A 25,440-nucleotide genomic window follows, 5' to 3' on the forward strand; every position below is an offset into this window, starting at 1 on the left:
GAGGGTTCCCATGTCCACTCAAGTTTGAGGACCACTGCGAGGGATGAACTAAGTCACCACTGAAGAATCACCTGGGCTATTAACGCTGCAGGTGGCAGGGCCCTGTCCCCAGTCCCCTGATTCACTGAGCCGGGAGCAGAGCCCTGGAACCCGCATTTGTAACAAGCCTGCAGGTAACTCTGAGGCAGGTGGTTAATGGACCACAGTGTTTTCAGCTGTGTTCTAACACTTCACCAAATCACCTGGGGTCTTAAGAAAATGAAGATTCCAAGGCAGCGTCTTGGGTGGGGCCCGAGACTCTGCATTTCTAACAAGCTCCCAGCCACACAGACGCTGCGGGTCGATCGAGCAACGTCACTTTGAAGAGCGAGGATCTAAGTCTGACATAGACTTCTAAAAACCCGTTCAACATCAACCAAGATGGAGAGAACAAGAGGCAGGTGTCCAAGGAGAAAGGAAAATGCGCTATTTGATAGTGAGGCTCTTTGGGTCCCCCCCACACACACACACACATGCCCGCCTGACAGGGAACTGCATTGGAAAAGAAAGCAAACTGGACAGAAAAAGTCAGAGGCAAACAAAGCAACTTTAATTGTGGGTCAGAACTGCAGAAACAAGACATTTGCCACAAGAGAGCGAAAAACATCCTGCAGCACTTGGGGCCTCAACTACCACGGAGATGAAGCAAGAGGGCCATAGTCACAAATACATCCTGAGCTTCAGGCCACAGCAGACTCATCTGGACACAATCAAACACCTGGCAAAGTGGTCAGTTTTCTGACCAAGGAATATGCCCACATCCTCCAGGTTGAACTAAACCAACCTCCTCCTCTATAGATCCACAACTCATGGCTGTTAAGAAATTTGTCCAAAATCTCACTCTCTCTGTGGCTGAGCCAATCAGTAGTCACTTCACTTGAATTCAGTGGAGAATTCCCTTAGTGAAAATGCTAGTTCACAACTTAGGTGGCCATCGGTTAACCGGGACTTTGTAAAAAAAGCTTTCAAAGTCTCATTTCTAGAAATTCAAATCCAGGTGTGGGGTGCAGCTCAGGAATCTACATTTTATGGGATTCTGATGTGACCGGTGGAGAGGGTAAGTGGCCAGCAGCTCATGGCGGATTTCTCTTTGTTGTCCATGAATAGGTAGTTTCAAATATTTGGAGAGAAAACAGGAAACTTCAGTGGATTTCTTCCTTTTTCTCCAGTGTGAGCTTGTTTTGGAGTGTGGCTCAGGTGAGCTGGGACCAGGGTTCTGAATCTGGTATTTTGTATACGCAGCACAAAGGAGGAAAAAAAGAACTGTTGCTAGAGGTGGCACTTAGGTTTCAGATTTTTTTTGAGGGGGGGGTGTGCCCCTGTGTCACTGTGCTGAGTAGGATGCTGAGGGTGTATCTAGTTCAGCGGGGAAGAGAGCTGTACCTGCTGAATGGTGTCTGCCACTGGTTCACTCAGCAATGAGGTGGGATGGCCCACAGGTCAAGCACAGGGTTTTACCAGCAAAGGGAAAGCTTGTAGGTTTTCTTCGTATGTGTGATAGTCCTCCGGGAAAGAACTGTAGCTGAATGAGGCTGACATCCATGTGAGGCTCAAGGACAATGGAAGTGGGGAGCAAAAAACTTCCTCCCCCAATAGAATTCAGTATCTCGGTATTTCACTGTCATTCCATTATCTCAATGGTTTGGGATCAATATCAGGGCATCCTGGGAAGGTTGTTTTCCTGTTTTCTTTGGTTATTCATGCATTACTAATGAACCTTTAACAGCTAAATATCTCACTTTTAAACCAGAAAGGGGTATATTAGGATAAGATCTTTTTGATTTTTGTGTCCAATGTGGATTTCATTTTCGTGCTCAGTTTGGCTCTCTGCATGATTGGGGTTGAAGACTGAAAAAAAAATGCTGCGATTGAGGGTCGCGAGCCACAAAAATGTGACCATTTGCAGGCAGTTGCCTTGTGGGATGCTCTGGTTGTCTTAACTCGGTGTTGGAAGGCTGAGATGCTCTGGTTTAGGTGTGGGGGATGGTGTTGGTTAAACAGGTGAGTTTTAAACCCACAGGAGCCAGCTCTCAATCCCTGATCCATCACATTTTAGTTGCATGGCCTCGGGCAAGTTACTCGCCCTCTTTGGGATTCAGTTTCATCATTTGTAAAATAGGGATAATAATAATAATAATAATATTTATTCTTAGGAGTGCCTGGCTTTGTGGTGAGGGTTACATGAGCTTATGCGTGGGATGTTGCTCAGCACATACTATATAGTCACTAAATGTTAGCTGTGATTATGTTTGCTGTGGTGGCAGCTGTTGCTGCCTCTCTGGCCACGTGGCAGAGTCCAATGTAGCCGGTATGACTATTAAGAATGGAAGCAGAGGGGCTTCTCTGGTGGCGCAGTGGTTAAGAATCCACCTGCCAATGCAGGGGACACCGGTTTGAGCACTGCTCCAGGAAGATCCCACATGCCACGGAGCAGCTAAGCCCGTGCGCCACAACTATTGAGCCTACGCTCTAGAGCCTGTGAGCCACAACTATTGAGCCCGTGTGCCACAACTACTGAAGCCTGTGTGCCTAGAGCGTGTGCTCCCCAACAAGAGAAGCCATGGCAATGAGGAGCCCATACACCACAATGAAGAGTAGACCCCACTCTCTGCAACTAGAGAAAGCCCATGTGCAGCAACGAAGACCCAACACAGCCAATAAATAAATAAATAAATTTATTTAAAAAAAAAAAAGAATGGAAGCAGAGTTTTTCATTTTGTCTAACTGATATAGAAGCATTTCTTGAAGAAAATAAATGGGCTGGATTTGGAGATATTTCTCCAAAAAGGAAATGACTTCCTGTCTAGGAACTAGAGTGCCTGGAAAACAGGTGCTAAGGCGTTGTTAGAGCCCAATTACAAATGGACAGGCTGAGATGAGGAAGTCACGTGCATCTCAGAGCTGTCACAGCAAATGAAGTACTAAATACGGCAATGAAAGAGGTTCTCCCTTTAGTTAGAAGAGAAATAGCAATGAAACAGAATACATTCTTTTCCCTGCAGGTGGCCTCAGAAGTGCTAGAAGAACTGTGTGCCAGTGATGACGTTATTCACTGCTGATTGTTTCCTAATGAAACAGTCATGAGCTGGTACATGTAGTATGCATTTCCTGAGGGCAAACTAGAAATACAGATAATTATAATTCGGTTACTTAAAAATAAAGTCTCTCTCTACATATACATTAACAAATGATCACATCAAACTACCTTGAAACTCCTCAAGCTGAAATTTGGTCACTACCTAACTAGTTCTTTAAGGTCTAGTGAATTCTTTAAGAATTAGTGAATTGAAGCCTGTGTGGCAAATTAGTTGGATAATGGCAATCAGTGACCTGGGAAAGATTTTTGATAGAAAGGAGGATAAAAAGGGATCTAAGCAACCTGTGAGCCAATTTAGGAGAAGTGTTGCAGGCTTTAAGTTGAGAAAACTGGCTTAGGTGGTTGAATGAAACAGAGGGCTTCTCAAAGGCTCTTTTGAGCAGTGATGGTCACTACTACGTAGTCTTCAGACATTAATTCCAGGGACTAGGATTTCAGCTTCTTGAATTTTGATTCAATATAGATAAGAATCTTTCATGAGTCTCCTTAAATTGAATCACTATATGATAAACTCATATCCACGTATCTGATGTAAACGTGTCTTACTCTGATCCTTTGTCTTAAAACGAATATAAGCATTAACTTAAAATTACTTATTCTTTGTGTAGCTCAGCAGAAAGCACAGGCTATTTTGAAATAGGAAAATATTTACAAATATTAACAAACAGGGGAAACCACTGAAGACAGGAAGGAGGGAGAGTTTGGTGATCTGAGTTCTGTGTAAGTGCAAAGTGGCAAAGTAGAATTAATTTATTTAACTCTCCCTCCACCAGCTGCAGCATGTACAGAACTGGCCACTTTAGGGTGGCAAAACTGCCTATAAATTTGCACACAATAGAAGGAGCTAATGAAGGAGGATTATAAAAGTGGCTCCCTGAAATAGCGAAGTGTGTCATATAAGGAAATGGGTTTCACTGCATTGTAAAAAGTGGAATCTTTAAGATCCTACCATGGCATGAAAATAGATTCCACAAGTCAATGGGTCATTCTAATGTTAATGAGATTTCAATGGATGAATTCCATCATGTACAGATGAAAACATACCACTTAATATACAGCATAATTGAGGGACACCATTAATAATGTCAAATAATCTGAAATCTGACGAACAATGACTGAACATGCCCCATGTGGGGAAAAGACGCCCCTGTTGATTGTGTTGAATACTTACGAATCCACGTGATTCTCAAATGAAAGCAGAATTGGAAAAGGTGACGTCTTAAACGCACACTCAGCAATGGCTTCTATCACTTCCTAAAAATGAGAACATGTATATTCAATAAGCCAGAATTTTAATGTGTATGTTTTTTTCTTGTGGGTTATACCCTTTAATACCATTGTCTTTTTCATTCACAGAATTGTATCAAATGGCCTAAAATGGCTAGAGGGGGGTTGCAGGCTGCTGGCCTGTAAGTTTTCTTACTCTTGACTTTGCAAGAGAAAAGGAAGAAAACTGGATTTGGGTGCAGGGGGAGCCACAACTGTGAAGATGAATGCCTCTCCTCTTTGGTAATTATATCTACTTTTTTTTTTTAATAATGAAAGAAATCGAATCATATTATAAAAATTTTGGACAAGAGAAGGCAAAATTTTTCACCCATAAATTCACCCTTCGAATCAAAACACTGCTGGCATTTGGTTATATTTATTTCTAGTTTGTTTTGCCTGTATTTGTATAACAGCTTTAATTACAGTAAATACTCTGTTTGTACTTGTTAACATTATTATGAGATACAATTCACCCATTGAAAGTGTACAGCTAAACGGTTTTTAATAGCCACAGGGTTGTGCAAGCATCACCCCAATCTAAGCTAAGACATTTTTATCACCCCCCAAAAAGCCATATCCCCATTATCGGTCATTCCCCATTTCCCCAACCCCGCCCCACACACTCAGACCTAGGCAACCACTAATCTACTTTCTGTCTCCACAGATTTGCCTACTCCTAACATTTCAAGTAAATGGAATCATACAATATGTGGCCTTTTACGTCTGGCATCTTTCACGGACCCTGCTTTCAGGGTTCATGTGTGCTGTAACATGTGTCAGTACTTTGTTCCTAAATTTGTATTTTTTAAAAAAATGTATAGGTCATAGCTTTAATATCTGTATAAAATTCTAGGGAGTGGCAGTAGCATAATTGATTTAACCATTATCCAATTGTCGGACAGACATATTTTAAGAGCTATTGTTCAAATAATTCTCCAAAGAACCTCTTCATTTTTTTCCCCTAACATTTTGAATTATTTTCAGGGAATGAATTCTCAGAAGGGGAATTATTAAATTAAAGAATAGGAATAGTTTTATAGTCTCCTGTGTTTTTCCAAATTACTTTTCATCTTAGATTGCCTAGAGTAATATATGAAGGACCAGATTTCAATGCATATTCACCAGCTTTGGGCATTGTTTTTTCAAAATGTTTTTCATATTGAACTGGTATTAAAGAATGATTTCATTTATTTTTTAACTATATCACTGTTAATACTACTGAGGTTTTACCTCCTTTTTTTTTTTAAACTGCATTTATTCTTTACATCTTCTCCTTTCAAGCAGGAATTTTCACTCTGATTCCTTATGCCTGAGCCTTTTCTATTATCTTCTCTACCTTCCTTAAGCAATTCATAGCTTGCTTTCTATCCATGCCAGAAAGCTATTTCCTCTGCCCCAGGGTATAAATAAGGCTTTCTAATTCTGTACTACATTTGCATATATTCTCTAGGAAGGATTTGCCTGCATGGAGCAAAAGAATCACTCACTGTTTCTTAAAAGTGAATTCACAGATTGCCATTCATACATTATGATAGTTGATACCATCTGAAATAAGCACACTATAAATAGCAAGCAACGCCCAGATTTTAAACTCTTTATTTGATTTATTTGACTACAGGCTTTGGATTCTAACAGGCTTGTGTTTGAATCCTTCTTCTTAGCTTTACAAGCTGTGTGACCTTGAGAAAAATCACTTAATGCCTCTGTGCCTTTGGCTTGCTGGACTGTGAAGTGGGAGTAATAAACCTCATTCCACAAGCCCGTTGTGAGGATGCAGTGGGGGGAGGTGAAGGACACAGCTCTTGATGGGCAGATATTCTCAAAGCAGATATTCTCAAAGCTCCTTGCTGGTGCCTCCCTCCCCATTCACCCTAAACCCAACTGATACAAACAAGAGCTGCCATTAATGAGCAATTACGTTCCAGACACAGATCTTATCTCACGCTATAGACATTCCCTAAAGAAAAATATTATCCATCGTCTCACAGATTATAAAATGGAAACTCAGAGATATTAACCAATTTGCCCAAGGTCACAGAGAGGAGAGTCCAAGAAACCCCAGGAAAGTTTGTCTGATTTGAGTTTATTCTCTTAACCATTTCAGTAATGCCCATGCAGCTAATGACCTTAACCAGCTAAGATCAAAGCCCTCAAAAGAACTGCACAGCACTATTCACTATAACCAAAACATGGAAACAACCTAAATGTCCATCAAAAGATGAATGTATAAAGAAGATGTGGTACATATACACAATGGAATAGTACTCAGCCATAGAAAAAAACAAAATAATGCCATTTGCAGCAACATGGATGCAACTAGACATTATCATTCTAAGTGAAGTGAGTCAGACAGAGAAAGACAAATACCATATGATATCACTTATAAGTGGAATCTAAAATATGGCACAAATGAACCTATCTACAAAATAGAAACAGACTCACAGACATAGAGATCAGACTTGTGGTTGCCAAGGGGGAGAGGGGAGAGGGATGGAGAGGGATGGACTGAGAATTTGGTAGATGCAAACTATTATATATAGAATGGATAAATGACAAGGTCCTACTGTAGAGCACAAGAAACTATATCCAATCTCCTGGGATAAACCATAATGAAAAAGAATATTTAAGAAAAGAATGTATATATGTGTAAAACCAAGTCACTTTGCTGTACAGCAGAGATTGGCACAAAATTGTAAATTGACTATACTTCAATTTGAAAAAAAGAATCACAAATAGATATCATAAAGAAAGTGGGTAGTAAGTACAGGAGAAAGGGGGCTAGATTTTGTTTATTTCTTAACTTTGGCCCTGTTTTATTGGCTACAGGCAAAACAACGAGAACAATTCCTGATTCCTCTTCCTGTCACATCTTTCAATTCATCCGTAATCCTGTCCAAAATATATTCAGAATATAACCACATATCAGCACCTCCACCTCTAACCATCCTGATCCGAAAACCCCTGCGATAACTGCTGGGATGGATTTTGTTGTCTTCCTCACGTATTCACTCCCCTTCCTGTGAGATCTGTTGACCACAGGCATGGCCCTGTGTCTTGTTCTGGTTGCTGAAATGTGTATGAAAATGACACAGGATGCTGTCGAGCAAAGCCTTCAAGAGCCATCTCAGGTTCTGCCATTTTTCCTTCCCGGCTGCCGTGAGCCTGGTGATATCACGGAGTGGGGCTGTTCTTTCCACATGATTGCAGTCCATATTGATCGCAGCAACAGCCAACATCTAACCTGAGCAAGAAATAGACCTGTGTGGTTCTAAACCACTGAGATTCTGGAGTTTCTAGTTTTTGCAGCGCAACCTAGTGGAGGCTGACTAATAAAGCCTTTAGCTGCTTCTGTGTTTGCCTCCTGAGTTCCCTACCACAACTAGAGTGATTGCTCCTAAACACGAGTCAGATGATTTCACTCCCTTTGGGGTAAACGTTCAATGGCCTCCAATTTCACAGAGTGAAATCCAAGTTCTTTATCAGATCTGGCACCTGTCATCTCGCTGAATGCATCTTCTTCTCCATCGCTCACCTGCTACAGTCCACGGACTTTCTTACTTTCCCTCCAAGAGACTGAGCATGACTTCATCTCTCTTTTTAACTCTCATTTCTTTGTTCATCCTTGTTACATCTTTCAGAAATACTCTTACCTGAAAGCAAGTCTTACTTCCTTAATTTTGAGGGGTGGTGATCTCTGCTCAAATGTCACATTACCAAAGTCTTCTCCCACCATCCTGCTGAAAATAGCATACCTCTAGCCCCTCTTCGCCTTCAATACTGATTAACATTGTCTTCAAGGGATAATTCCATATGCCATGTGGTGTGTTTATTTTGGTCTATTTCTCCACACTAGAATGTAAGCTTTTTGAGGGTAAGCCCTCAGTTTTCTCCATTGCTCTGTCCCTAGGATGTAGGAATCACTATGGACCATTCTAGATGCTCACTAAATATCTACAAATGACTAAATAAACTCTTAAAATCATTAATAGAAGAGAGACACAGTCTGTCTAGTTGTGCTCTCATTTATTCCTCTATTGACTCTTTCAGAGGACAGCACATTTTTTTTCCATAAAGGGCTGGGTGGTAAGTATTTTAGGCTTTGCTGGCTACATATTTTCTGCGGCAACTATTTAACTCTGCCTTTGTAGGCCCAAAGCAGCCACAGATAATATGTAAACATGTGGGTGTTCCTATGTTCCAACAAAACCGAATTTACAAAAACAAGTGGCAGGCTGACAGTGGCCTGCAGAAGATAGCTTGTCAACCCCTAGACTGGTCTGATCATTGGCTTAAGCAAATCTTAAAAACTGATTGTAACCAAAGGTAAGTGTAATTTTGTATTACAGAAGTTTGAATGTTGATTCCATACTCAATAGCCTGGTTAATTTTAATACCGTCCCGATCAAAATTTCCCATCAAGGTCAAGTCTTAAATTTTAAAAAGTCTTTCAAATGTAAATGTAAATGATAGTGTAATTAGTCTTTGGCAACTTTGTCTTTGGCTATTTGCAAACTGCTCCAGCTGCCTTTAATAATGAAAGTTGATTGCAGGCCCACCCTGTCACCATTTGGGCCAATGAGAGTCAGGCTTGAAGGTGAGTGAAACCCCAAGGGCCTATCTCTCTTTCTCTTTGGCCAATGAAATATCCATGTATTTTCTGGGTCTGCACCCACAGACACTTGCAGAGAGTTTGTGCCCCAACCTGTCTTCCTAGCTCTCTGGGTGGGGTTCTCTCTTCCCACAGCAGGCATGCTGGTGTGCCCTGAACTGCCACTGGGTTCTGGGGTTCTTAGACCTTCTTGACTCACGTATCCTACTTCTTCCCTTTTCCTGCTTCTGACTTTGTGCACGTTTGGTCTGTGCACTTGACTGAGGACTCCATGTTTGCAGTGAAGCCTCCAAGCTCACTGGTTACACTCTCCTCAGCCCCCACCAGGCCTCTTACCAAGGCTGGGCTGTGTTCCATTTGCCATGTGGTTTGGGCTTCTGGCCTCTTCCTAGAGGTGAAGTGCATGCCAGGGGTTGTGTCTGGGTGGCACCCACATCCTCTACCATGGCAGCTTTACAAATGACTTCATTCAACCCCCTGCCCTCACCCTGACTTAATAACTCCTTGCATATATAAATACCCTACTATTATATTTCTAGAAGGAAAGCTAAAGTGCGGCTTTAAAAATGTCAATTATTATATCAGTAGCTAACATTTATAGACAACCCACTGCATGCCATGCTTTGTTCTAAGCTGTATTTGTATATTAAGTAGGGTCACCAAATGGTTAGAACAACAGCATTCAGTGACCCTGCTTAATATACAAACACGGCTTAGAACAAGAGGCTCGGTCTGTAAGGGAGCTTCTCCCGGCCTCGCAGCCAATCAGTGCTGCTACTGGACCCTTGGCAGTCGGCTCTAGAGACTTCTACAGCCTCCTTTCTCTTTTTCCCTTCCACCTCTTCCTCCTCCCTCTCCCCATCTCTACCACACCTGTAGCCACAAGATTAGGAAATCTTTTTGAAACTTTAAAAGAAACATTTACTGAATTTCATCTAACAATTTTAGTTGAGGGCACCTGAAAACTCCAGAAGTCCCCTCATAGGACTTTTGGTTTCTCATACCTTTCGAATACTTTGCACGGAGCACCTGATCACTGTGGATGAGAAGACTAGTCATAGGGCTTTTTTAAAATTATTTATTTATTTATTTTTGGCTGTGTTGGGTCTTCGTTGCTGTGTGCGGGCTTTCTCTAGTTGTGGTGAGCGGGGGCTACTCTTTGTTGCGGTACATGGGCTTCTCAGTGCGGTGGCTTCTCTTATTGAGGAACAGGGGCTCCAGGCATGCAGGCTTCAGTAGTTGCAGCATGTGGGCTCAGTAGTTGTGGCGTATGGGCTTAGTTGCTCCGTGGCATGTGGGATCTTCCCAGACCAGGGCTCAAACTCGTGTCTGCGGCATTGGCAGGCGAATTCTTAACCACTGCACCACAGGGAAGTCCAAGAAGACTAGTCATAGGTTTTAAGTTTGGTTCTTTCACATAAGCTGTCCTTTGTGGACAATGGACTTGCAAGTACCTTACTGCTCGATTGCTCCTTATTAAGCTGAAATCATTTTTTCAGAGACTTCTAACACTGGATCCCATAATCTGTAAACCATATGGCTCAATTACTAACCTCCATTGGGAAGAACTGCCCTTGAAATCTCTTATCCTTGACAGACAACAGCAGGGTGTATTTGGATATCCATTTTATGTGGGCATTTATGTAGCAGTTAAATTGCATCCTAAATTATTATTATTTCTTTCAGAGAATGATGCTTTATTTTCAGAAATGCTCCATTTAACCACACACTCAAATTTAATATATTTTCATTATGTACTTTGTCACTTTGCTCAGTTTTCCATCTTATACAATTGCTGGTTACAAAGGAGCTGCCTGAGGCGGGAAAAAAGGAGCAGCTTGGGGATGGGAGGAGGTGGGTGGGGACAGTGTGGGGAGGAAGAGACTGAGTGGGAGCAGAGAGTATGTAGACCAAGTGGTGGGTGACAATGTCATGACCATCAGAAAGGCTAAGGCAATGAGGCAGAAAAAGTAAAAAGCAGATATATGGGATATATAATAAATAAATCCAGAGTGCGAAGTAAAAAGTCCTCCATAAAGAGGCTGAGTTACAGCATGTCCGCTTTCCCAGGACACAACTTTTTATTTTCGCCCAACAATAAACAGGTGGTAAATGCCAATAGGAACTTTTGCTTTTGGGGATATATCATAGATCGTACAGAAGCTTTCCAGATTACATAGACTCGGAGCAGGTAAACTGTGTGACATAAAAATGATGAACTTTTGCAATCAGTTTATTTTACTGCTGCAGAACACATTGTGGCTATAGAATATAGTCTAATTACACCGTGAAGATCAGGTCCAAATATATAGGCTATCCCAAGCTGGCAAACATTGGGAGACTCTTCACTGCCTACCAATATATGGAATTTCACAGCAAAAAGGTGAAATTCATTTATCTGATGAACAGAGGCAAGAAAGACTAAAAATGAAGGCTATACTATAATTTGCCTATTTGCTTGGGGATAGAAAAAGTCATTAAAAGTTTATTGAGCACCTACTATATGCCAGATTCTTTTTAAAGTACTTGGCACAGATCAGGGAGCAAAACAAAGCTGCCTGCTTTGTGGAGCTTGAGGCTATTATTGACAGAAGGACATCGACAATAAAGAAGGAACATAATGATTGAGTAAATTAAGCAGAGTGGTAGAAGGTGATAAGTGCCCCTTGGTAAATAGAAGGAATAAAGTGGTGGGGAGTGTACCAGGAGTGCGGGAGGGGGCATGATGGCTGGGCGCTGTATTACTGAGTGGTGCCAGGACGCCTCCTTGAGAAGGTGGCATTTGAGAAAGGCTTCGAGGAGGTAAGAGGTGATCCATGCAGATACCTGGGGGGACAGTGTTTCAGGCAGGAGGGGCAACCCTGCAAAGGCTGTGAGGCAGGACCTACCTATCATAGTCAGGGGACAGCGCAGAGGCCAGTGGGGCTGTAGCTGAGTGAGTGAGGGGGAAAGGGATGATGAGGGGGAGAGAGATCTCATAGAGCCTTGTCCCCCATTTCTCTTCTCATCCTTTCTTACAAAGTCACTGTACACAGTGGTTTCTGGAAAAGCAGACCACATGCTGATATCATAAAGCAGAGCAGGGCTGGGACTTGGGTGAGGCAGGTGAGGTGTGTATGTTCAAAATTTAAAGAGACACTCAATCTCAGGTGCCAACTCCACATTTGCATGCCAAAGAGAAGCAGCACCTCCTTAAACTCTGCATATGAGATGCTTCACTTGCATCACTCTAGTCCTAGTCCTGACGCAGAGAATTCCTGCTCTGTGTGTGTGTGTCCACAAACAAGCCAGCATTTCTACCCCTCACACTCATCCCCACCCACCACCACCACCACCACCACCACCACCACCACACACCCGCATCTCTGCCAGAATTATTTATCCTGCAAGCGCACAATAGCAGGAAGCAAAGCTGTACCAACCAACCACTAGGATGACAAGTTTCCTACTCTTTTTTGGCCGCCCCCAACCCCCAACTCTGGCAGGTGGAGAGAGGAAGCAGAATTCTGGGCTAGATTTAGCCTTTCAGTCTCTCAATCTGTCAGCAAGTGTATGTATGTGGTGGGAAGTGGCACTTCCGGAGCCCAGGAATGGATGCTCAATCAGCCCATGACTCTAGCATCACAGATGTGATTGAAGGACCACTTGAACGGTCTAGTGCACAGGGAGAGTCACTCCAAGCTGACTTGATGGTCGAGGCCAAGAAGCCAAAGCTTCGCACGAAATAAATATGCCTTAGAATGTGCTTGGTGTTTACCTTCCCCCAACAGTCTCCCTTTCCCCCATAGGTACTCAAAGAACCTCGAGGATTATACATGTTTAAGAAAATATAATTGCTCCTCACAGGGACACTGCAGGGGATGGTGGGCGGGGGTATGTGTGGCCCTCCCGGCAGGGAGTGTGTGCACCAGACCATGGGTCCCCTAGCTCAGCCACGGCTCCAGCAGGATGTGCCATCTCCCTTTCCAGGACCCTCTCTGTCCATCAACAGATGGATGAGCCCCAATTGCATCCACTCCACATAGAGGTCATCTGTCCCCCACTTTTTAAAAAAGGCCCAACAGGTTAGGGCTGGTATCTTAGCTGACAAGGGACCATGGCAGGAGCTGGGAAGGTGGGGGAGGGCAATGGAAATGGAACAGAAACCCATTGATTTTCCATTAAAAAATGACATAAAGAGGGCTCAACTTCAGGAGGCGATACAACTTCTAACGATTTTGATCAAAATTAAGGTCAACCCCATATTAAAACTTTGTTGTAAAACTGAATGAAGGGTGTTACTTTTCACTAATTGCTATAGAGTAGTCTAAGTTTCAAAAGTTATGAAAAGTCAATTTCACAACATAGTAAATATATTTTAAGGTGCTAATATTCCTTCTGAACACATTTTTATTGCTGTCAAGGATAGTACCTTTGATCAGGAAATCCATTTGTCTAAACTGAAACCTGGCCGTCCCTTGAAAATCTTGCTTCTTTTTGCTGCCCTCTCAAAAGACAGATGTTTATTTTATTACATCCCAAATGCTCCAGGGCTAAAAGCTGGATATTGGAAATTTTTTGCTCCCAATGCTACTTCTGAAATATTACCTTTCTCTTCTTATTTTAAAACCAAACCAAACCAAACCAAACCTAGTTTTCATGCAGCAGCCAAACCAGCTTTTACCATTTCCTCACTTCTGCCATCTACTGAATTTTCCCTCATTCAGCAAAGACTTTGGCAAGTGGCTCACTTTTTCTTCATCCAAAGCTTTGTCACCAGTCCTGGTGATGTTAACATCCAACTCATCCAATATTCTGGCCTCTCAGCACTCAGACCTCCCCATTTTCAATGGTCTTGTCCCCACTTCACCTTACCTACCACCCACTTGGGCTCTGTTTCCTTGGTTACTTGGGGCAAGAATTAGTGACCCAGAGCCAATTCTGCCCTGAGACCCAAGTAACCGGTAGTGGGGCTCCTGCCTTGGACCCTGTGCTCTAGAGTTGTCCTCTGGCCCTTCTTTTCTGCTCCCTTCCAAAGAGATGAGAAGCCTGAGTCAGTCAAGAGAACATGTCCCCAAAAGCCCACATATCCTCTTTCTAGATCACTCTCTAGTTACCTAGGACCCCAGATTTCCCCAACCCAAATGACCCCCAAGCCCCTGGGGATGGCTCTTTGCAGGGGATGTGAATAGAACTTGAACTTTTGGGCTCGGGTGTCCATATGCATGAATGTTAGGCCCTTTATGGGGTAGGATGGAGTCTTGGGTGGAGAGAGAAGGGAGATGACCAAATACACCTTGATTGCTGACTAATAAGAGTAGTTGATGCTTATCAATTACCACTTTAGTCTTGCCTCCTAGATAGGATTTATTAAGATACTCAGCCATAGGATTATTTCTGCTTACTGACAGCACCCAATCTATAGCAAAACCCTGCCTCCTTGAACCCTCACCCAAAGCACCTAATATAATCCCCAATCCTGTAAATCCTTTCTAATACACTTTTACTGACAAACACAGTTCCCCATGACCGTGTGTACTCCCTTGTTGCATAAGCCAGTAAAGCCGACTTTGACCGCAGGAGTATTCCTAGAGGTCTTTGACTGATAGGGATCAATGTGCCAGAAGCTGACTATAATAGTCACCCTCCTGCACTGACCATCATATAATATTCCACAGTATGTAATAATGAAATACTGGTAATTAATATCATCATCATCATCATCAAGAAAGCAAAGAAGTTAGATACACGCAAACATGTTGTTGAATCCCCCAAAGAATATGGAATTACAAAAGCACAACACAAAATAATGCAGACTGCAGTATGAATCCACTTATATCAGGTTAAAGCAGTGGTGAAACTACATTGTTTAGAACTGCACATAAACAAGCACAGCTCTGAAGAAAAGTAAAACAGTGATCACTGCCATAGCCAGGAAAGTGTTCGCCTCTAATGGAAATAGGTATATGGGTGTTTCTGGGGTGCCAGGAATTTTCGACTTCTTGATTTAGGTGGTAATTACATGGATGTATATTTTACATCCATTGGTTAAACTGTACGAATAAGTTGTATGTATTCTTCATGTATGTAATATTTCACAATGATGAAATGCAATAAAAAAAAGAATGCGTGCTAAATAGATAAATACATTGATATTTCCTTTACTAAGACAGTTTCCTTAGAATTTGGTTGGCAATTCACCTGATGCCAATTACTCATGGATGAATCGCTAAATTTGAGCCTTTGAAATTGCAAAGGTGATTAATAGCCTATGGACTTAATTGTGACTACTGGGACTTTCTACCTTAGCAGGCTTTAACCCAAAAGGGGTCAGGTCTCCCCAGCTTCCTCTCTTAGCAGTATTCATTCACTCTACCTTGAAGGATATTTCCGTGGTCATGGTGAACCCATGGGTGATGACTGGCTCCTCTTCCGCGGTCCGTCCCTTCCAGCAGTCCAACTCCACACAGCGACAACCAGACAGGAGCACTTGGCGATACATCTCGACGGAGGAGTTTCCAGCCAGCTGGCCAGCTATAAAACGCCAACAAAATGAACGTCAGACTCCCACAAAACAAGGAAGACACTGGTGGTTTCCTAGAAAAGCTCTTTAACAATGGGAAAACAAAGAGTTCAAGACCGTGAGTAACTCTCAGTCTTTCTTCTGCCTCAACATACCAGAAGGTAGTGGCACAATCCCAAATGGAATTGCTGCTCTCAAGCTGTGGTTTGGGGGAGAGACTAGGAGGAGAGCTTTGTAACAGTAACAATGACCCATGTTTATTAACTGTTTACCGTGTGCCAATTATAGATCTTTGGACTTTACATATATTACTGCATTTAATCTTCATAAAAATCTGCCTGGTGTGACTACTTTTATTTTTAAATGCCTATTTTCAGATAATGAAAATGGCATAGAGCATTTTATTTGCCCAAGTTTCCAAAGCTGGTAAGTGGAAGATCAGGATTATAACTTCAAAACTCAGTCTTTTAATTCTGACCCTCCCTATGAAGATGTGTTGTTGATAGGCTATTCTATTATACAAGTCAAACCTTCTGTCATGTTTGTCCAAAGCACAAATGCTTAGGATAGCTAAACATTCTCTTTGCAAAAGTGAAATAAATTTGTAAGAATAAATTTAAATTTGACAGATGAAGTATAAAACTTGTACTCTAATAATTACAAGACACTGTTAAAAAATTAAACAAGACTTAAGTAAATGAAAAGACATCCCATGTTCATAGAGCAGAAGGCTGAAAATTGTTAAGATGGCACTACTCCCCACATTGATTTACAAATTCAATTCCTAACAAAATTATATTTGGCTTTTTTTTTTTTTTTTTGCACAAATTGACAAGCTGATCCCTAAATTCACATGGAAGTTTAAAGGACCCAGAATAGCCAAAATGATCTTAAAAAATAAGGACAAAGTTGAAAGACTCACCCTTCCCAGTTTCAAAACTTAGCTATAAAACTCCAGTGATCAAGACAGTGTGGTACTGGTATAAGATTAGACATATAGATCAATGGAATGGAATTGAGACTCCAGAGATAAACCCTCACGTTTATGATCAACTGACTTACAGCAAGGGTGCCAAAATAATTCATTGCAGAAAATCATCCTGTCAAGAAATGGTGCTAGGACAACTGGCTTGCTAAACGGAAGATAATGTAGTTGGATCCCTACCACATCATATTAAGAAAAAATAACTGGAAATCAATTAAGCTCCTAACTGTAAGAGCTAAAATTATAAAACTCTTAGAAGAGAATGTAGAAGTAAATCTTTGTGACTTAGATTAGGCAGTGGTTTCATAGATCTGACACCAAAAGCACAAGTAGCAAAGGAAGAAAATAGATAAAATTTATCAAAATTAAAAACCTTTGGATGCAGAACTGAAATGCTCTAATAAAATGATAAGAATTGTAATAATCAAGGTACCTGAGAAATCTGAGGGTGGGATGAGAAGCCAAGCTATTTCTGTTTCACTTAAGAAGTCAATGGAAGGTATTAATTTCTTGATAAATTATTCTTGTTAATGTTATTATTATTATTATTATTATTATTATTATTATTATTATTTTGGCTGCATCATGCAGCTTTTGGGATCTTAGTTCCCCAACCAGGGATTGAACTTGGGCCACGGTAGTTAAAGCACCATGTCCCAACCACTGAACAGCCAGAGAATTCTCTTGATGAATTATTTTTAAAAGATTAATAATAAATAAGTTTTGAGACAAGCCCACCATCAAACACACAAATGGAAGTTTTTGGCTTTCCACAGTAAAGATTTTCTGTGACATATGCTATAAGCCTCCATCTTCTTTATTTTTTATTTTTAGTAGTCATTTAAAAGATGACATATTGATCAAAACCGTCAAAATGACTTTGAAATGGACAAGATCTGCCCAGTGGAGACACACAGGACAGAGAAAATGGGACTAAACCTATTGACTTAATTTTATTTTTATATGCATGTCACAACATCCAATATCAGCATAACAAAAGGGTGATATTTTTCGATTCTATGGAGCCCTAGTGAATGCACCAAAAGGCTGATTAAGTAGGTTTGCATAAACACTTTTCTTTACTGGAAAAAATAGGGCATTTTAAACACACGAATGTTTGTAAGAGCAGAAATGCTGACAAAATAATCTAGAAAGTTCCTGATGCTAGATAATCAATTTGCCATTTATAATTGCTTCAGAATTTGCTGTAATAAAGGTCTTTGCTGCACAGAGGAAAAATGAAGAGTGGGAGTGAAGGGGAAAATGTGATCATTTATATGTTATTCCAAACTTAAGGGAGGACTACGTTAGCTAAAAAATGAAGAATTCAAACAATTATCAGGTTAACTCGTTAAAAATGCTAGCTCCTTCAGACAATTGCACAACTGTTCAAGAGTGGAGCAGATTTTCTTGTGTACTCCCCACAGAACTGTTTAAATGTATTACTGACTATATCCAATACCAACACATAATGTGCAATTTCATTAATATTTTGTTGTGTTACTAACTTCAGTAAGGAAGTTGCCAGTAAGCAAGTTGCTTCAATCTAATGATAGATTGAAGGTAGATAAACACCTAGCCCACACCAGAGTGTTCTGTCATAAAAGATTCAAAAACTTTCCAGAAACATTTCTTTGTATTTGCTTGCAACATAGATAGAATGGAAGCAATTTGATGCACTTTTTGAATGTTGATCAGTTAATGTTTTGAAAGACATGGTAAGGCATGGGGTTGAATTTGTGAGATGGAAATGATGCTGAAAAAAAAAAAAGAATGGGAGCAGGGAGGGTGTGTGTGTGTGTGTGTGCGCATGCCCGTGTCTGTGTGTGTCTGTGTCTGTGTTGTTTATTGTCCAACATCTAAGCCCAAAAGAATTCCTCTGAGGTAAATGTGTTTATTGTTAAAATGAATAATCTGTATTAGAAATGGAAATCTCCTAAAGAAAGCATTAGAAAACTCACATGTATCCATAATGGTCCTATTGCTTGGAATGCATATTAGGTTCTCTGTGTGTTTTCCTTCATTTATGGAGATTTTTACCAAATATGTGAATTAATATTCTCCACTGCTCTCTCCTTTCCTGCTTAAAGCCTCAAAGCTCATTTATTTTTCTTCCCTAAAATCCCTAACTCCTCATTATCACATCCCATCACCCATTATATTTCCATTTGATTAGATCCAACAGTAGAGCTTCTGGGGCCAGCGGATTGCCGCGGGTTGGGATTAATGATATGTCATGAGTCACTCAACCCTTGTTGTTTCTGAAACTAGTATCTGACATCATCTCTGCCTGGCTGTGAACACCCTTTGGAGTACATTCCAAGCCCATGATTGAACCTTGGAACTGAAGCTCCATCTCAGATTAATTCATAATACTGCCTCGAGCCAGAGCTCTGCAACTTCTCACTTGACTGTGTTCATTTTGGGCAGCTGGCTCCATTCACTTGAGCTTTGTCTCAGATTACCCACGGCATCCAAGGATGGAAGAGACCAAAAAATTGGCAATAACAATCCCTCCATTAACACAGGCTTCTGAGAACGTTTTCATCTTGCGGAGTGGGATGATTAATTGCCTGTATTTATATATATCGTATTTACGTCCTCTCTTCAACCTCCAGGGTAAGAAGGTTCCAGAATGTGATATTTGTTAACTCAGTGGCTTTCTTCAGTAAACACTGTCTCCTCCAATAAATGGAGGTGGGAACCATTTCTGCTTGCTTTCAATGCTGTGAAATTGCAGCTACACTTGAGGGAACTATCCAAAATACAGAGGATGTGGTGTTCATCTTGACTGTCTCTAGGGCCATTAGTTTGATCTGGTTTCTCTCTCCCGTATTATCTGTCTGCTGCCCTAGTAAGACCATGAAGGTCTTTTATTTTTAAACTGAAATAGAGTTGATTTACCATGTCATGTTACTTTCTGCTGCACAGCAAAGTGATTCAGTTATATATATATATTCTTTTTTATATTCTTTTCCATTACAGCTTATCGCCATGAAGCTCTTTGGAATGAAGATCCAACTGCCATGGGATGACTTAGGCAAGCGGGAAAACAACTTTAAGCATATGCCTTACTGATTATAGGAGCCTCATCACTAGGGTCTAGGCATATTCTTAAACATTCTCTGTGGGAGGCAAAAATACTGGTTGCTTTGGATACAAAATGACAAGACATCACCCTTACCTTACCATTTAGGTAGGGAGGCAAGTACAAATAAAGGAGAAGGTTCTTACGCGCTAGGGAGTTTAAATCCTCACCGCACAAGTACACTTTTGGTTGTCATTTCTTTCTCTTTTTCCTTGCCAACAGAATAATTTATTTAGGTTTTGATATGCTTCAGGGCTCCCTCCCCAGCCCTGGGGTAAATCTTAACTCTTCTCAACCAGTCACAGTGGTTCTGTGGTCCATGTTAGTGCTTATTGCAGGTAATGCTGTATGGTGTAATGCCGGGCTACATCCAATAGGGAGTAAAGGAAACTCTACTGGGTGTGGTGGGGAAAACCTTACTCATACAAAGGGCCACAGGACAGGGACGGTCCCTGGGACACATGTGGAGCTTGTTTCTTAGGGAGGCAGTGCTCAGGGTGAACAGTCATCTTGAAACTATAAGAGGAGCAAAAAGATAGAAAGCCTCCGGGTCTCTGATGACATCAATGAATTACTGATTTAATCAACCATCAACCACTCTGCTTCTGGACTTCTTGCTGTTTGAGGTAATAAATTCCTTAATGTTTACGCCATTAAGTAATAGTATCCTCTTAAGTATAGCCCCAAACACCCTGGCTGTTTCAACTTACTTTCATTTATGCATGAAGAAATTAAGGCTTAGAAGACTTAATTTACTTAAAGGCACATTGAAACTTGGGTCGTTTATTTGCTAAGCTTGACTTCTTTCCATTCTACCACCCAACTTTCATAGGTCTGTGTGCACTTTAAATGGGAAATAAATTATAAAAGGTTGCATATGCTAAGAACTAAATGAATAGAAGAGATAATAAAGGGAGGGAATGACACTAAGCTTGGGTTGGTAGTGGACTGACAAAGGGTAAAACTATACCTTAAAGGGTAAAACTACACCATTTTTTGAACTTTTTAGTCAGCCAAGAACATACACCCTAGGAGAGGCATTGAATAACCAGATAGTTTCATTCATCAGAGGGATGACTAAAACCTCCAATCTAACGTTTTATTTCCCAAGCTGAATAAAAACGTTAATTATTGAGAGATCTGCCACTTTGCTTTTCCTGACTATATGCAGCCATTATCTCCCACGTGGTTTGGAGTACGGAAAGATTTATGAAGAGCTGAAAAAGCGTAGTTGAAACAAATGCACACCATTCAGTCCTGAGAGAATCTTGTTTTGAGTCACAAGGGTAGATTCCTCAAGGAAAAACAATAATTTAAACCATAATCACTACTCGATGCACAGCCAAGTCTATCCAAAACCCTAGAAAATGACCATCGTAATTAAAAATCAACTCATTCTGTGCATGTATTTCTCTCAGTGATCCGATTTTATTTTTCCTCCTGGGTGTTTTGATAGTCGACAAAGGGGCAATATTGAGCAGAGAAATAGACATAATAATAATAGTGCCTTGCTAAATTGATTGGTTTTCATATTGTATATTTTATCTTTACAGTCTCTTTATGTGCTCAAAAGAAATCATTCCAAATATTGAAATTCTCCTTATTTGAATTTAGACTGGCATCTCTCAGGAATACTAGTTCTTAAGATGCTCCAAGGAAGTAAGTAGAGTGGTCATGGCTGGGGAGAAGGGTTGATCATAACCTCAGTGAGAGTGACTCTGTGAGCTGTTTTTCCATATATTTGAAACATCCTGCAGTAGGTGTCAATCTTGGTTTGAATCTAGCATTTTAAAAACTCATTTGAATAGGAAAACTTTTCTTTTTGCACCAAATACCCCTTCTATGAAGTAATGTTCCTATAGAAAATATTTCTACTTGCTCTGGAACTGCTTGTAAAGTATAAAATCTAACTCATTTTCTAGGTATTGATTTTAACTTTTAACTGGATTTTATCGGGTTATACTTCGGTTCTAATTTTATTTTATAATATTATTAATTGGCTTTGGGAAGTTTGAATTTCTATATTATAGATGTTTGTATTTACCCAAAGGTCTCTGGGAAATAAAAGTTCTACACGAGGTTTCTCTATAATTAAAACAAGGGCACTAAATATCATACTAAGTAAAACCAATTTTACCTGGTAGACAAAAGGATTTCAGGCAAAACGTCAAGAGTCTATATTAGAATTTACATGTAACTTTTTTAGTTAATTATGTGGAATTCTCCTTAATTCCCCTGAAGGAAAATAAGAGATTTTAACTGTTATTGGGACAAGATAATACTGTAAGAATGGAGATTTACATAATGCAAACCTTGGTGTGACAATACATGGCTCAGAAAAGTGAGGAAGATAAGTTGAAAAAACCCTTAAAGATCAGAACATGATCTAAAATAGGTAACACAGCTTTAAAAGCTGAATATTTAAAAAGATGTGAATTCTAATACTACTAGAAATTTAGAAATTGGGGAGAGAGTTGGTTTACTTGGTCAGAAATCATGTATATCAGATGGGATATGAAATCATTGTAGAGAAATCTGGACACATCTCTTTGACTTCTTTCTCAACAAAAAGTAGAGTGGACCCTTCTCTTCTTTAGTAGCCGAAAGCTCTACTTTCTGAAAACTGTTGGCCATTAATATGCCAACACCCCAAACACAACTGACACAATGGAGCCAAGTTCTCTGCCTCATTCGTGCTTACCAGGTTAATCAGAGGGAGGGCAAATGAGTGACCCTGGAAGAAATTAACTGGACTAAAAATCCTTAGTAAAATACAGCTAAAGAAAAAAAGAACTGCTAGGAAAAAGTGAACAGTATTTTGTAGTTTTATTGTTTGTGTTGATGTTGAACAATTTTCTTGGAGCTATTATTGTGCTGTCAGTAAAGCAAATGAGTAATTACGTATAATTAGCTATCAAGATTGATAACAAGAAGCACAGCTACAGAATCAAGAATTTAAACTGGAAGACAGGAGTAGAAGTCCTTCTGTGAACTCTTGGGCTTTAACAAGAAAAAAAAAATGTATCGTTTCTTGCTTTGTTTACTGAAATGGTCCAGAAACATTTCATAGCACAGGGTTCAAATTGCTGTTACCCATACACATATTTCTTCACACTAAAAGGAACAAGGGCTCATTGGGGGAAAAGTCTGATTCCATGCATGATGCAGAAAAGAACAAGGTGAGCCTGGAAGATCTTTATGTGCCAGAAAACAAGGACATTTTCAAAGCTCAATGGATCATGTCGAGAGCTTAAAAAATACTCCCACTGACCAAAACTGAGACAATCTGAACATCAAAAGGAGAATAATGACTGTGGTTGAGTGCACCTACGTAAACTCTGAAAACTTTGTCCATAATGATATGCAGAAAGAGAAAAATTAATATATTCTGGGGGAAGATAAAAAGAATAGAATGTATATATACCCAGTCAGTCAAGTCAGTCAATCATTTTGGTATCATTGCCTCATTTGTTATATGGCAAATAATATAGATACTAATAGATGTAAATATATTCATTTTTGGACTTAAAAAAAAGACTATTAGTATAATTATTGCAGTGTGACTTCCAGACAGATAAAACAACATACAATGTCCAAAACTTAACTGAACATACATTTAAGTATTTTTAAGAGTTCTGTGGTCCTAAGTACATGATAAATGTAAGACTCAATCATGTGTCAAAGTCTTTAAAGTTATATTTCTTAGGATCCTATCAAGTCAAAGATCTAGAGTCACCTTGAGGTTCTATAGACTTCCTCAAACTTGGATGGGAAAAAAGATTACATCTTTAATTCAAACCACTATGTACGATTTAACATTCTCTTCACTTATGAATGTAGGTCACAAATCACTGTAGCACTAGTAGGACTGTGACTTTGTCACCAGTAGAAATCACAGATATTTTCATATCATATTCCAATTGTTTCAAATATTATATGTATTATTTATATAATTTTTAAAAATTTGTTTATATATATATAATTTAAATTGTGTTAATAAAGTATATACAATTTTATCCAAATTTGTTTTTTAATATTTGATAAAAATATTTCAATGGAACTTTTTCCTCTTTAATTCTATGTACATTATTTTATGCACTTAACATTCTTAGAAGGGTCATAGGCTTCACCAGACTGTCAGATACACCAATGATACCAAATAAGATTAAGGGCCTCTGAGAAGGAAAAATTCCTTTACAAAGGCTTAGCAATTTGAGTGGGAGCTGCAAAATATTTCTAATAAGTCTAAGAAACTGAATCCAAGAAAGTGGGCAAGTGGACACTCTCTTACTGAAGCTATGAAACCGTAGAAATTTTAAAACAGAGCTAAAAATATTCTGACACTCCTCTCATTGAGAGCTGAGGTCTATGTCCCCTACCTTGAAGCTGGGTAGGTTTCTGACTTTTTTGACAAATAAACAAGAAGTGACAGTATGGAACTTCAGAGGCTAAGTGCAAAAAGGCAATTAAGCTTCCTCCATGGTCTTTGGGACACTTGTTTTTGCAGCTATAAGCTGCCATGTAAGAAGTGCACCTACCCTGGGGCTGCCATGCTGTGAGGAAGCCCAAGCCACATGGGGAGGCTCTTTTAGGTCAGCAGTCCTAACTGAGCCCAGCTGCTGGGTCACAGCCCAAGTGCCAGACATGTTGGTGGAGAAGCCTCCAGATGAGTCCAACCAACAACCCTGTGGTGTGTGTCACCCCAGGCATCCACTTCCCCACTGGAGCCCCAGACACCAGGAACAGAAAAAGCCATCTACTCTGTGCCCTGCCTGAATTCTTAATGATAGAACGTGCATCAAAATAAAATGGTGGCTGGGCTTCCCTGGTGGTGCAGTGGTTAAGAATCTGCCTGCCAATGCAGGGGACAAGGGTTCCACCCCTGGGCCGGGAAGATCCCACATGCCATGGAGCAACTAAGCCCTTGAGCCACAACTACTGAGCCCATGTGCCGCAATTACTGAAGCCTGTGTGCCTAGAGCCTGTGCTCCGTAACAAGAGAAGCCACTGTAATGAGAAACCTGTGCACCACAACAAAGAGTAGCCCCCGCTTGCCACAACTAGAGAAAGCCTGCATGCAGCAATGAAGACCCAATGCAGCCAAAATTTAAAAAAATAAATAAATAAATAAATAATAAAATAAATTTAAAAAAATGGTGGCTGTTTATGTCTCTGAGTTTTGATATGACTGGTTATGCAGGAGGAGATGACCAGAATCGGGCTTAGGATGAGCCAAACACGAATCTAATAAGTTTTACAGCGTGAATCTCTCTCAGTAGGCATGTAGCTGAGACAAAACAAGCCACAAGTAGCCTGAGAGCCTTCTGATTTTCATGAAGAACATGCATGTTCCAGTTCGACTGCCAGTAGAGCTCAGAGTGTATGATTCTGATTAGATGGTCTCAGATGATATGGAATCATCCTGAAATAGCTCATTCTAGCTGTCCAGGGGCCACACTGCTGTCTCTGTCCAAGAATCACTTCTATTCTAAGCTATTATTCACCAGGTGTGGGATACCAGGCCAATGCTGGATTCGATGCCAGCACAACATACATTTGTGCCTAGAAGAATGGATCCCCTTACGGAATTCAGAAGAAAGAACTGCTTATTTGCCAGATGGCTGAAGCCTGTGAAATTCTCTTGGACACTCTCATGAATATCTAGTGCCCGGACCTTCCTGCCATTATGTGCATGGCATTGCTGGTCTGTCCTACAACACAAACTACACACCCCTAGGCAATGAGCCACAAGCACATCAAAACCTCCCCTAAGGCACAGAGAGCATCTATAACTTACAGGTACCAAATGAGACCCCAGACTTTGGTTGCATTGTGGGTCTTAATGTCTGGC

General features: G+C 40.5%; 1 protein-coding gene across 5 annotated transcripts in view; it reads right to left on the reverse strand.

The window, feature by feature from the left end:
• Window positions 1-25,440, reverse strand: part of PLCB1 (phospholipase C beta 1) — a 688,164-nt gene that overhangs the window by 145,072 nt on the left and 517,652 nt on the right. For all 5 annotated transcript variants that reach the window (XM_057701470.1, XM_057701473.1, XM_057701472.1 and 2 more), the window contains 2 exons: window positions 15,370-15,527; window positions 4,308-4,390 (listed from right to left, as the gene is read on the reverse strand). In XM_057701470.1, the coding sequence (XP_057557453.1) occupies window positions 4,308-4,390; window positions 15,370-15,527 (241 nt within the window). The remainder of the gene's footprint in view (window positions 1-4,307; window positions 4,391-15,369; window positions 15,528-25,440) is intronic.

Source organism: Hippopotamus amphibius, chromosome 12 (assembly GCF_030028045.1).
Source record: "Hippopotamus amphibius kiboko isolate mHipAmp2 chromosome 12, mHipAmp2.hap2, whole genome shotgun sequence".
Lineage (NCBI taxonomy): Eukaryota > Metazoa > Chordata > Mammalia > Artiodactyla > Hippopotamidae > Hippopotamus > Hippopotamus amphibius.